The sequence below is a fragment of the Carassius gibelio genome, chromosome A9 (assembly GCF_023724105.1).
Source record: "Carassius gibelio isolate Cgi1373 ecotype wild population from Czech Republic chromosome A9, carGib1.2-hapl.c, whole genome shotgun sequence".
In the NCBI taxonomy this organism is placed as follows: domain Eukaryota; kingdom Metazoa; phylum Chordata; class Actinopteri; order Cypriniformes; family Cyprinidae; genus Carassius; species Carassius gibelio.
In genome coordinates this window covers 10539429-10553984 of record NC_068379.1, presented here as the reverse complement: position 1 = coordinate 10553984, position 14556 = coordinate 10539429, and the positions used below count along the sequence as shown (strand labels likewise).

The 14556-nt window shown below is 36.9% G+C and overlaps 1 protein-coding gene across 6 annotated transcripts in view; it reads left to right on the top strand.

Moving 5' to 3' along the window:
- The window catches only part of LOC128020201 (plakophilin-4), a 61899-nt gene that overhangs the window by 22677 nt on the left and 24666 nt on the right, over positions 1 to 14556 (top strand). For all 6 annotated transcript variants that reach the window (XM_052606917.1, XM_052606919.1, XM_052606920.1 and 3 more), the window contains exons 3-10: positions 2258 to 2370; positions 4150 to 4184; positions 5400 to 5581; positions 7653 to 8055; positions 8366 to 8557; positions 9615 to 9813; positions 9988 to 10120; positions 11931 to 12144. In XM_052606917.1, coding sequence (XP_052462877.1) covers positions 2258 to 2370; positions 4150 to 4184; positions 5400 to 5581; positions 7653 to 8055; positions 8366 to 8557; positions 9615 to 9813; positions 9988 to 10120; positions 11931 to 12144 — 1471 coding nt within the window. The remainder of the gene's footprint in view (positions 1 to 2257; positions 2371 to 4149; positions 4185 to 5399; positions 5582 to 7652; positions 8056 to 8365; positions 8558 to 9614; positions 9814 to 9987; positions 10121 to 11930; positions 12145 to 14556) is intronic.

Sequence of the window (14556 nt, the reverse complement as noted above, 5' to 3'; positions counted from 1 at the left end):
TAAACAGAGGTGTGACGTGTATTCTTTTTGGCTCATTAAAAATTAATCTTGCTGCCGCGTTCTGAATTAATTGTAAAGGTTTGATACAATTGGCTGGAAGACCTGCCAAGAGAGCATTGCAATAGTCCAGCCTGGACAGAACAAGAGCTTGAACAAGGAGTTGTGCAGCATGTTCCGAAAGAAAGGGCTTGATCTTCTTGATGTTGAATATAGCAAATCTGCAGAATCGGACAGTTTTAGCAATGTGATCTGAGAAAGTCAGCTGATCATCAATCATAACTCCAAGGCTTCTAACTTGATGGTGAAATTGTGATGGAACGATGGGTTTGCTGGAATCACAAGCAGTTCTGTCTTGGCAAGGTTGAGTTGAAGGTGATGGTCCATCATCCAGGAAGAAATGTCAGTTAGACAAGCTGAGATGCGAATAGCTACCGTCGGATCATCAGGATGGAATGAGAGGTAGAGTTGAGTGTCATCAGCATAGCAGTGGTATGAAAAGCCATGTTTCTGAATGACAGAACCTAATGATGCCATGTAGACCGAGAAGAGAAGTGGTCCAAGAACTGAACCCTGAGGCACCCCAGTAGTTAGATGTTGAGACTTGGACACCTCACCTCTCCAAGATACTTTGAAGGATCTATCTGATAGGTAATACTCAAACCATTGAAATGTGGTTCCGGAGATGCCTTTTGCCAGTAGGGTTGATAGGAGGATCTGGTGGTTAACCGTGTCAAAAGCAGCGGACAGATCAAGCAGGATAAGTACTGAAGATTTGGATTCTGCTCTTGCCAGTCTTAGAGCTTCAACAACTGAGAGCAAGACCGTCTCAGTTGACTATTTAGCCCTCAGACTGTAAACCACACCTCTAGCTTTTTAACCAGGGAAGGATTGAGAGAGAGACAGACCGGGAGGTTTAGTGCGGAGTCGACTGTTAGGCTGGGATTAGTGATGTCACGTCGAGTTTACTGGTGTCTTGCCCTTTACTAGTTTTTCTTGCTTTTCTGAGGTTTTGGAAGAGATTTTGTTTGATCACTTAGATCAGTGCTGTTGCAGAATGTGATGTATTGTATGTTTCACCAAAATCAAATATTACATCCTTCTACTATTTCTAAATTTCCTTTTATTATATTAGAATATTATTTTAATGGTTATTGTGTCCATAGTTAAAAGACTGAAGAGCTGGTGCACTGAGATAACCGTATCCGTTTCCATGATACGTGCATTATGCTCACGATATAATTATTAGGTGTCTGCTGAAGACTTTTATGTGCAATATTTATTTATTCACACTGACATGCTTTTAACCAAACCATATAAATAGAAGAGGACAGAAGCCATTTCTGTGTTTAGCATATTTGTAAAAACTCCACTATTAGTTTAGCGTATTAATGTGTGTGTGTGTGTGTGTGTGTGTGTGTGTGTGTGTGTGTGCGTGCGTGCGTGTGTGTTGGGTGTGTGTGTGTGTATGTGTCTAACTATCCCATGAAGCCATTTAGGTTTAAAAGTCAACATGCAGTGCGAGTAATTTATGAGAGTAGGAACTGTGAAAGGACAGTTGTGTGTAACTGTCTGAATATAAATATCAGAAGCTTTTACAGGATAAAAAAATGACAGTAAGAGACTGACTGTGATCAAAGTGAACAGCTAGACAAATAAGGAGATGACACCTGGTTATCTCAAATGCATGAACATGATTCAGAGATTTTAAAGGGTCAAAAATTCAACAAACACTTGGTACCATCGTGGTCGAGAATGACTAATGTAGGAAATATATGGCAAATAGAACAACAACAAAAAATATGGAAACAAATAAATAGAAAAATATCTCATAAAAATTGTATAAATATATGGACAGTGAGGGTGTAGTAGTTTGTAGTTCAGGTGTAGCTTTATGGCTGTGTTCTCTGAAGGGTTTACTACTGTCATTTATCAGATGTTTTAATATCCAAAATACTGCTACAGTCAAAGGCCCAGTGAAATGCAGGGTCTTGACAGGGTTTGAGCTGAGTGGATCAGGTCTGCTCATTGTCTTTCTGGGGACAGTGTATTGTGCATCAGCTCCTCAGTGCTGCAGGACAGAGAACTCAGTTACACTAGGGTGCGTGTATGTGACCTCTTTACTTTCACTGTTTGTTGAGGGCATTTTAAAGCATTTTTGGGTGCACTATTGTATTCACAGTATGTGTGTTCACCACTGTCTCAATCAAGATACTGTTGTTCATCAGAGACACAGACTGAGTGTGTGTATTGTGTTTAGGAGCTGCAGTTTGAGCGCTTGACTCGGGAATTGGAGGTGGAGCGACAGATTTTGGCCAATCAGCTGGAACGATGCCGACTGAGTTCAGATTCACCAGGAGCTGCTAGTGGAGGGTACACACACACACACACACACAGACACACACACATCACAGACACACACACAAACACACACGCACACACACACATCACAGACACACAAACACACACACACACACACATCACACACACATCACACACAACCACACACATAACAGACACACACACATCACACACAGACACACACATCTCACACACACGCACGCAAACACAGACACACACACACACACACACACACGCATCATTATGTGATTCTAGAGGATTCAAGAAATAAAAAACAGTTATGAATTAAACAAATTTGTTAAAACATTTTAAATAATTGAGGTATCACTTACAGCTTAAGTCAAATCTAATGAATATGTAATGTGTATATATACATATGAATGATAAAATATGTATAATATAATGAAGCTACAACCCTAGAAATGAGCTTTGCCACCTGAAAGCGTGAGTGTTTAAGTAGAAGGTGGAATTACAGTTATTTGTGTTGTTTTAATAGCATTCATTAAATAAATCAAGGAAACACATGTTTGATCAGAATCTTGTAACAACTGTAGAATCTTTTGCATATTTGAACCTTTCCAGCAGTGACTCGGAGTTTGAGATCCATCTTTTCACACTGAGGACAATTGAGAGACTCAAATCTAACTAATAAAAAAGGTTTAAGCATTCACTGATGCTCCAGAAGGAAACACGATGCATTACTTTTGAACAGAATGAAGATGTCCAAATTTTTCTTATTTAAATAAATAATAATAATCAATTTTATTGCTGTCCTTCGGAAGCAACGGAAGATATTTGCATGTTTACTGGAAAACAGATTAAGTACAATTTACCTTGATCTTCAAATTCAAAAAGTTTTCATCCCACGGCTCTTAATGCACCGTGTGTCCTTCTGATTGGGGGAACTCATGTCTTGCCATGTGTGCTGGGATAAACCTTGTTGTAGCCTATAATATTTCTATTCTGTTCAGTAATTTGCAGTGATAATGCCAAACACTCAAACTGAGCTGTTGAGGTGTCACTCACTCCTTCACAGTTTGCTGGTTTACACTGTACTGGTCAGTTACTGATAATAGGTTTCATTTTGTGTGTTTTACTCCTCCTCATTGACTCGTCCTCATGTCACACTAAATTTGTATGACTTTCTACCATCGAAGGATGGAAAATACCTGTCATGTGAACATTTTGAAAACTATTAAAAAGTCAGCATGAAAGCTTTGTGTGACAAACAGACACAGATTGTGTTATTCTCCTCCATCTTGGCTCTGAAATCCCATTCCACAACTTTGGCACAAACTGGCAGTGATTTTCTGTGACAGAAACATAAACTTGGTCATAAACAGGTCCCAGGCACTCAAAAATAATTCAGGTGGAGAAGGTAAACGTTAAGAAGCTTTTATTGTGGTATGGCCAATATCAAAATTAAAATGCAGACATGTTTCGATTCTGAACTTAATTAGTCCACTAATTGCTTATTGAGGATGGGAGTGGTTTGTAGTACTTATATGTGTGAGCAGACTAAATGTGATTATCACTTTGCCCTGTGGAAGACCAATGCGGTCGAAACATGTCAGAATTTTAATTTTGATATTGGCCATACCACAATAAAGGCTTCTTAACATTTACCTTCTCCACCTGAATTATTTTTGAGTGCCTGGGACCTGTGTTTTTTTCATTCTGTTTTGCTTCCCCAGTCCCAGAGCACCTACTACAAGTTCTTACCTCACCGGAGCGCCGGGTTGAATCGTTTTCTAGAAACATAAACTTATTTTCTGTTTGTTCCTTTTTTAGCTCCTCTGAGATGTCTCTTCCCTGGAGATCTGCAGGTATGCAATCACTGAGTGAATGAATTAACCAAGGGGGATCCCCAATGTGACTCAATCATGAATTAAATGATGACAGCTTCTATACATCAGTAAAGAGTCGAGCAGCAGGCTTTGCCAAAAATAATAACCGGATCGCCTTCACCCCTGAAAGCCAAAACCTGCTGCAAATGCACAGTGTAATTTGTCATTTTCTTTAAAACAGCAAATTAAGCTATTCTCTTAAGATAGTCTTCAAACATGCAGTTCTTAGTTTTAAGCAAGTTCTTCGTAGGTTGATTTGTGACTGTATGTAGTGCCATGACTGTGTAATAATGCATGTGGTACACATAGCTTAGCCTTTCTCTGCCAAATGATAGATCCTCTTCATGAACAAAGCATTGGTCACAACAAACTCTGTGTGAAGTGAAGCAGTTGGGTTTTATTTCACCCCTAGAGGACGATGTTACACTGTTGAACCAAATACTTGCACCTGTCAGGAGAACAGTACCCTGTATAGTGTATCACAGAGAAATCAAAGAGTCCCAGACTATCACAGCTGATTTTAAACAACAGTCTCACAAAGCATCGGTGGCAGTGTGACTTCATTGAAAATGATTGATATTTCAGTCAAATCATGCAAATTACTAGAAGATTAATATTAATGTAAGACACTTTATTTGTATTAACTGTTCACTAGGAATGTGCACTAACAGAGCAAATAGTGTCCATTTTGATTTCATGCAGACTTGAATGTAAAATGTGTTTTCTTTTGAGGCTTTTATTTTGAAATGACAGCTTACCTGACAATTTAAGCTAATATTTTAATATGCAGAAGTAGACATGCATAGGTATATAATAGAAGACACTGGTGACCAGTTTTGTACTGTGACCCAAGGCCAACAAAGTGGACAGCATATTAACAGAGTATTGAATGCTCTACTCTGTCTGTATGGCTTCCTTCCTGCCATCAACACGAATACCACCCTGAGCACTTGTGGCAAATGTTTACCCTCATAACTTATATTTCATATTACAAAAAAAAAAAAAAAAAGTAAAAATTCTCCACACAGATTAATTGCATGAAAGGGCAAAATATGAGCTGCTTTCCAAAGGCAGTTCAAGGTGCTTTATGAGCAGCTGTGTGAATGTCATTAAATAGCAGACACTTGCAAATTAAATGTCATCAATACCAGTTTATTATGAGGTGTGTAACCTGCAGTCTGCTGTCTGTGTCAGGGTCTGGGGGGCACTCTCACACTTCAGCCCTGATGAACTCTGACAGTGGGTATCAGGACGCTGTCAGCTACCAGAGCGGTCAGCCGCAAGGCGAGGGTCAGCCGAACTCATCACCTGCTTCAGGAGGAAGCCCCAGGGCTGAGGGTCAGGCTGCGGGACACCCCCCAGCAGCTGAGCTTCAGGTAGATCTTACATCCCTCACTTCCTGATAGATAAATCTCTGGAAGAACACGTGTGGGTCATGTTTCACCTCAAAATCAAAATCCATGAAGTGTTTTTGTTTTTTGTTTGTGTGTGATTTGTATTCTCAGTTGAGATACTCGTTTAGATTTTTCATTACTGTAATACTGTATTATAATAAAAAAAACAGACATTACCATGATTTATAAGTACTTCAAAAATTACATTTACTTTTTGCTATAACATGATGGGATTTTTGGGGACAAAAATGTTTGATTTGACATTTTAAAGTAATTACATACAAAAAAAATATATATTTTTTGCTTTAATGAGCTGAGATATTACTTGTTCAAGTTCAAATTAAAGTAAAAAAATATATATATATTAAAGGGGACAAACATTTCCTTGATCTTTTGACATATGCTACATACAAAAACATACAGTCTTTCAAAATGAAGGGTTTTGTACTTTTTCACTTTATTACCTAACCCTCTGATGATCTTTGGTCAGTTTTTGACAGAAAAAGAAGAGATAGTGAATGTGAAAACATACTTTATATCACTGTGTGAAAACTGAAAACTGAAACTTTAAAAACACGAAGACATTAAACAAACGACACTATATGTTTTTTTTTTTCAAATCATCTCCAGCAGGTGATAAATAAAGTATATGAACAATGCTATTATCACAATATAGAAACTATTCTGTCTTTTTATGTGATAAAAAAAAATATATATATATATATCTATATCTATATATATCTATATCTATATATATATATATATATATATATATATATATATATATATATATATATATATATATATATATATATATATATATTGTCCAGCAGTTACAGATTTCTAAACCAATTAAAAGCTAGAAATTAGAGAAAAAAATTTATTAGCCTTTACGCTACCAATAAAAGTTTTTGAACAGTAAGCTTGTTAATGTTTTTTAGAAAAGTCTCTAATGTTAACCAAGCCTGCATTTATTTGATCCAAAGAACAGCAAAACAGTAACATTTTGAAATATTTTACTAGCCTATTAAAAAAAAAAAAAATGGTGAAAACAGCAGAGTAGGATTTTTCCAGGTTTCTTTAATGAATAGAAAGTTCAGAAGAACAGCTTTTATCTAAAATAAAAATATTTTGTAAAATTATGTCTTTATCATCACTTTTGATCAATTGAAAGAATCCTTGCTAATTAAAATTATATATATATATATATATATATATATATATATATATATATATATATATATATATATATATATATATATATATATATATATATATATATATATATATATATATATATATATATTCTATGGGTCAAAATTATAATTTTTATTCATGCCAAAAATCATTAGGATATTGAGTAAAGATCATTTTCCGTGAAGATATTTTGTCAATTTCTTACGTATCAAAACTTAATTTAATTAGTTTATTAGTAATATGCATTGCTAAGAACTTCATCTGGACAACTTTTAAATGTGATTCAAAATAAATGATTAAAAACCAGTAGTTTATAACATCTAATGTGAATAATTTTATAGATAATGTTTATTTAAAAATATTGCTAATAATCCATACTGTAGTCCAGTTCATCACTTAAGTTTAAGGATATTGAGTAAAGATCATTTTCCATGAAGATATTTTGTCAATTTCTTACGTATCAAAACTTAATTTAATTAGTTTATTAGTAATATGCATTGCTAAGAACTTCATCTGGACAACTTTTAAATGTGATTCAAAATAAATGATTAAAAACCAGTAGTTTATAACATCTAATGTGAATAATTTTATAGATAATGTTTATTTAAAAATATTGCTAATAATCCATACTGTAGTCCAGTTCATCACTTAAGTTTACTCCAAGTAAATCTGTTTAGTCAGATCAAGTATAAGAGTAATTGTAGAGTAATTGACAAGTTATATGCACTTTTTTCTTTTCTGAGAAGATTAATGTTATACCAGCAGAACTTTTTTATTTTATTTTTTTACATCACGGCAGCTTAATTACAACAGTCTATGTTGAGATACAGTAAAGGGTGTTTGTGTCCTCTTGTAGGTGTCGGGAATGATGGATTGGGCTAAACCAGGTCATGCTCTGCGACGAGTTGGTTCGATGCCCACTCGTACTCAGTCACTGTATGGAAGCAACATCTCGCCATCTCGAGGGTCCCTTCGGACCATTGGGAGCTCCTCCCTCTCTGGAGTCCCACAGAAGATCTCTCCTGCCACCCTGAATAGAGCGGGCTCCTCCGCGTCACCCTATTCTGGAGGTGTAGGCTCTGTGAGAGAAGACAAGCAGGTCGGGTCGGGGTCACCAGTCAGGCCAGGGATGACCGCAGTCCCACAGCATTATGGGTCGATGATGTCCAGAACGTTTCTGCATGATGTATCTAATCCATACCTTACACACAGCTATGAGATCTACGAGCAGATAGACCCACGACCAGACATCTTAACAGGTTAGGAAACAGGAACTGCTTTATTCTCTTATTTATTACTTCTTTATTCAACCCTCGAGTGAAAATGGTCATAAATTTCCTAGGGAAAAACAAGTAACGATCTTTCCTGACCATGTGACTAACACAAAGAAAGACCAGGGCCGGTCGCATAAAAGGACCAGTCTTAAAAGTTAGTCAGTTAATTTTTCTTTAAGACTGGTTATATTGAACTTGACTTGACAGAAACCAGAATTGAATAAGTGGATGTCAGTGAGTATTTGAGTGATGGTCTCACTGTAACTATTTGTTTATATTGTTTCTTTATCATCAGGTGTGCGAACATCTTACACTAGTCAACACAGTCAGATAGGTGCTGATCTGAGGTCAGCCACTTCCCCTGACCGCCATATTGGACCCATCTATGAGGGCCGGACTTTGCAGGGCCCCCTTTACCACAGCCTGAGCCCAACAGCTTCAGACCTGAACCCCAGCCCACAGAGTGCTCTCTACAGGACCTCCTTTGGTACACACCTACAGAAACTGTCCGATTTGAACAGATCAACACTCCCTAAACAGCTACTGATCCAGCTATTATTAGCAAATGTATTAGCAAAGCTATGCTATTATTAGCTATGTATTAGCAAAGTTGTTTCTTTTTTTATTAAGTTAATTTAGAAAAACGTTTGGATCATCTTTTGCTTGTTAAATGTAAAAAAATGTTTTAGTTTTTCTTTTTTTTAAGTAATGACCAAGCGGCCAGCGGCATAGTGAGCCTATGTTTGATAAGTTTAGCCTTCTCAAATCATCACGATTTGCCTAAAATAAAATCTATAAATATAAAACAGTTTAGCGTATAACAATGTTTAAACGTTAGACCCAGATAAATGTGCGCTATATCCATTAGTTTGTGCGGAGACGCTTGGTCGCACCATTGAGAAATTAGGTGGCACATGGGACCAAATTGGTGGCACTCTAGAGCCATGTATACTAATCCTAAACCTACCCTAACAGTCTACTCTGAGAGTTAGTAGACACGTAGTTGACATGTAGTTGCAAAGTTACTAATAGTTAGTAGAATGTCTAAAGTGGACTATCAAAATAAATTGTAACCGTAGACTTTGTGAAAAAAGTTGTGAAAAAAAGGAAACCTGAATAAAAAAAAAAAGTAAAACCAATCAAAGCCTTTAGTGCCACCAACAGCTTCACGTTGCACGCATGTTTATGCTCATAAGTTTTGGGAAAAAAAGAAAAACCTTGGCTGAAGACTATTCGATTGAGATGGCAAAAAATATAATGATGTCTAGATCTTAAAGGTCTAACCTTAAGGTTTGCAGCTTTCAAATGTTGCATGGTTTATGAAGATAATTGAAGAATGGGTGTAAAACAAAGCAGTTGATCAAGAATTATGGGGCTACAAAATTAAAAGTTATTTTGTAAAGAATGCAACGGACACTGTTTTATAGAGGTTGATTTATAGAGCTTGATTTTGATTTAACCTCAAACATTTCAAGCCAAAGAATCCAAGGTTTAAAACAAAAATGAAAGCTTTATTAATATGTGCTGTGGTTGCTGTGTTTCAGGTATGAGTAACCTGCAGCGGAGCTCCAGTCAGCGCAGTAACATGATGTACCAAAGAAATAACTATCCTTTAAACTCCATATACACAGAAGTATACCAATCTGCTCCTTACTGGTCCCCTGATCCCAGCTACACACGCCAGCCCATGCATGATGAAGCCACACGCTCCCCTTCGGTAGACAGCATGCAGAAGGACCCAAGGTTGATGACAGTACTGATATTAATTAGTAGAACTCGTTATAACGTGGTTCTGGATCAACACTTGCTGCTTTCACATTATCACCCTGTTACTGCTGTGTGTGTGTGTGTCTGTGTTATAATCAGTAAGCTGGCTTGATGTGACTGTTTTCATTGTGTTAATGTGTGCTTTTTTAGAGAGTTTGCATGGCACAACCCAGACCTGCCGGAGGTCATCCACATGCTACAGCATCAGTTTCCATCCGTGCAGGCTAATGCAGCAGCGTACCTGCAACACCTGTGCTACAGAGACAACCACGTCAAGACGGAGGTAAACGATGTTCCATTATCTGTGAGACAAGATTCTGCCCATTTTCAGTAAATTAAGAAATGATTAAATGGTTAATGACTCTGAATTGCTAATATATATTTCTTAAAACCATTACTCATTTTCTCAAAACCTTGAGCACAAATCCAAATCTTCAAACCAAATTCACAGAACCTCTGACTCTTCTGGCAAAACCAAATAATCACTTCAAAACCATTTAATCTGTATCTAAAACTAAACAAAGCTTTCAAATCATACACATATTTTTCAGTAATATATGCACTACAGATCATTCATAAGTCAAAAACAAATTAATGGAGAAATCAGTGTCCAGTTCATGTAGTTACAAAAAAAAGATTAATTGTCCATGTATATAGTAAATATTTTACAATTAAAATACAAACAAACAAAAATAAATCTTACTTAAGTGAATATGTGGGGGGGGGGGGGGGGGAGAGCTACTCTCAAAGAGGAGTAAAGAGGACTCTTTTTATTTATTTATTTATTCTTCTTTTTTTTCCCTAAAACACTATAACGGAGTAATTTGGTCCAATTTTCCAAAAATGTATCACCTCAGTGGTAGTAGAGGGTGGAAGAGAGTGCTGGTTATTCATTCCCCGACAATCCCTGCTGGACCTGAGACTCAAAACCCATGACCTTCGGGTTACTAGTCCAACTCTCTATCCATTAGGCCACGACTGCTGAATTTCACTTAAGTGATTCCTGATTCCCAAAATGTTTTTATAACAGTGTTTTGAATTGATCTCCCTAGTGTTCTCTAGGCAGTGAAGCAGTCTGTGTATTTATGTTTGCATGTCATTTGAGGCCAAATATTAGATTCTGATGACAGAGAAAAAAATTTTCAATAAAATATTTGATTATGACCTGGAAGTCTGAAGTTTGTACAATTTGGTGTGTAGATTTGAAATTGTGTTTATAGTTGTGAGAAAATGGTTGCTTGTTTCATTAACTGTGAGAATCTGCTCAATTGAGGTTGAACTCTTTGTCCTGCCTCTGTCATTCCATGCACAAGAACATGGTCTATCAGCGTAGCTCTGATTTCATCTGAAATGACTGTTCTTGTCTTGTTCTTCCTCGTTCCTATACCTCAACCTCGTATATACACTCTTCTGTACCTCTCAGATTGATGGATGCACCCATGCCATTTGTGCACTTTGAACTTGCTCATATGTTGTACATTCACATATTTAGAAACAAGTGTAAACAGTTTTCAGTAATTCTAAATGATGACAACAGTGCTGCAGTTTTGCTTTCTTGTGTTTAGGGTTTTGCATCATGTGTTCATCGCAGTACAGATTGTGTTTTAGTGGAAATGTGTTTAGAGTTCTATTCTATCGATAAGAACTTCAAACAGTGTCTAACAGCCTGAACTTGTTTAAGGTTTTGCAGAAAGAGTGATTTATTTGTCAAATTGGTTTAGGCTATTGAGAATTTGTTTCAGAGAATGGGGTTTATGGCATCTTAGCACGTCTCCAGAGAAAACGTGTAGTATAAGTGTCTGTTGACGCTGGTAACTCTATTGTTATAATATTTTTTTCATTAATGGTATGTTTACAGTGAGTTTGCATATAACTGGTTATATCAAGATGACAAGAAACCTGTATTTAGTGTGGGCTATGAAATGGATCACAATACAAAACAGTGGCAGACCAAAGGAAATATTTGGGAACCTGTATAAAACATTGCATTGCTGCTTTGTATCACTAGAAGGAACAGAAATGGTATATCTCAATTTAAATGCAGATTATTTGAGCAACCCCTGAACAAAGTGAAAATCTCTTGTGTTTTGAAGGTGTGTCGTCTGGATGGAATAAAACACCTGGTAGATTTGTTGGATCATAAGGTTCTGGATGTGCAGCGGTACGCATGTGGAGCCCTGAGGAACCTTGTTTATGGCAGAGCTACAGACGACAACAAGATTGCCGTGAGAAATGCAGGTGGAGTTCCTGCACTGCTTCGCCTGCTGAGAACAACTGTAGACACTGAAGTACGAGAGCTTGTCACAGGTTAGCCACACTGTTGTTATATGTGTATATACCTCGTCTCTTTATATACAGTACATGTGCATCTCAATAAATTAGAATTAAAAAGTTAATTTATTTCATTAATTCAACTCAAAATGTGAAATTCTTGTATTAAATCAATTAAATGCACACAAAATGGAGTAGTTTAAGTCTAGGATATTTTAATTGTGATGATTTTGGCTCACATTTAACAAAAACCTAGCAATTCACTATCTCAACCAATTGTTCTTCATAAGACCAATAAAAAATGTATGGAAAGTATGTTCATTTACTGTACATGTACTCAATACTTGGTTGGGGCTCCTTTTGCTTTAATTACTGCCTCAATTCGGTGTGTCATGGAGGTGATCAGTTTGTGGCACTGCTGAGGTGGTAGCCCAGGTTTCTTTGACAGTGGACTTCAGCTCATCTGCATTGTTTGGTCTCTTGTTTCTCATTTTCCTCTTGATAATACCCCATAGATTCTCTCTGGGGTTCAGTTTTGGTGAGTTTGCTGGCCAGTCACTGGGCAACAGTCCAATTGTTGTCATTAGTCCACGTAAGACACCTCTGACATTGTCTCTGGTTCAGGAGTGGCTTAACAAGAAGAATACGACAACTGTAGCCAAATTCCTTGACACGTCTGTATGCCTTGACCCCAGCCTCAGTCCATTCCTTGGGAATTTCACTCAAATTCTTGAATTTATTTTGCTTGACAATCCTCATAAGGCTGCGGTTCTCTTGGTTGATTGTGTATCTTTTTCTTCAACACTTTTTTCTTCCACTCAACATTCTGTTAACATTCTTGGATACAGCACTCTGTGAACAGTCAGCTTCTTTGGCAATGAATGTTTGTGGCTTACGCTCCTTGTGAAGGGTGTCAGTGATTGTCTTCTGGACAACTGTCAGATCAGCAGTATTCCTCATGATTGTGTAGCATAGTGAACCAAACTCAGAGACCATTTTGAAGGCTCAGGAAAATTTTGCAGGTGTTTTGAGTTGATTAGCTGATTGGCATGTCACCATATTCTAATTTGTTGAGATGTGAATTGGTGGTTTTTTGTTAAATGTGAGCCAAAATCATCAGAATTAAAAAAAAAACAAAGACTTCAACTACTTTAGTCTGTGTGCACTGGATTTGTGTAATACTCGAGTTTCACAATATGAGTTGAATTACTGAAATAAATGAACTTTTCCACGATTTTCTATTTTACTGAGATGCCCAAACTCTCGCAGACCCAATCACAAGCAATCACAATCATGATACCACACCCTGTTTTTATAGCATCAAATATATTGGCAATGTTTCTAATGTGGAAGAAGACTTTTTGTAATGTGAAATATGATTTTCAAAAGATAAGTTGCAATCTAATAAAACACCCAAGTTTTTGACTGTCGAGGAGGAAACTACGATGCAAAATGTATTATAAGAGATTCTGTGTACAGGTTTTTGGTCCAAAAAGTAGTATCTCTTGTCTTATCTGAATTATAAAAGGAAATAATACATGGAACCACAGCGACACACAGGTGCAGTGGTAGAGTAAATCTGAAGGTCACAGGTATATGTTCTTAGAGTAATTTACAAAAGCTTCAAACAACACTCAAGCAATCAGAATCATGGACTGGAACTATTCATTTTATAAACAACAATTACAGTATTAATGCAGACAATACATATTACACACCAATTAGCAGCAGGGATTTAGTAAAGCATTTGAATGCTTTAAATGTGTGTAGAATTTTGGCATAAAGGTCCACTATACATATATTTTTCTAAGAACCTGGCCTTCAGTCAGCCAAAGAGCAGTCATTTCACCCCTCTTATTCTCTTTTCATTAGCTGCGTGCACCTGTCCTCACCAAATTTAAGAATCTGATGCTGACATATAGGACAGCTTTATAGTCTGAGGCTTTTTTCTAAACTCTCTCCTTGACTTGTATTCCTTTCTGTTCCAGTCATGTGCAGGATCTAGTTTTGGGTATCGATTGGGTTTTTTACGATTCCGGTGCCATTAAAAAAAAAACAAAAAAAAAACATGGATAACATGTTTCTACTATATCTCTGAATTGTGAATTGACTGAGTGCTGTCTGTCTGTCTTCAATCAGTTATCTGAATGATTGTGGTATGCCACATGTACTGTAATATGTTTTATATTAAATATTACAATTTCAAATGAATATACCAACATGATTGTTTTATAAAGTATGCGCTCATATTTGTTCACTGGAGGAAACCGCATTGGTGTGATGAGCATAGTGTTGCCACCTTCAGGGAACTTTCCCATTCAGCCCTACATCTGGAGAGTCTTGAGTTCAAAGGGCAGATGTGAGCTCTAGATGTTTTAAACCGCGCAGGTTTGTTTGCTGCATACTGCTCTCGTGTGAAAGGGCTTTAACAGCACGCGCTCTGGAGAC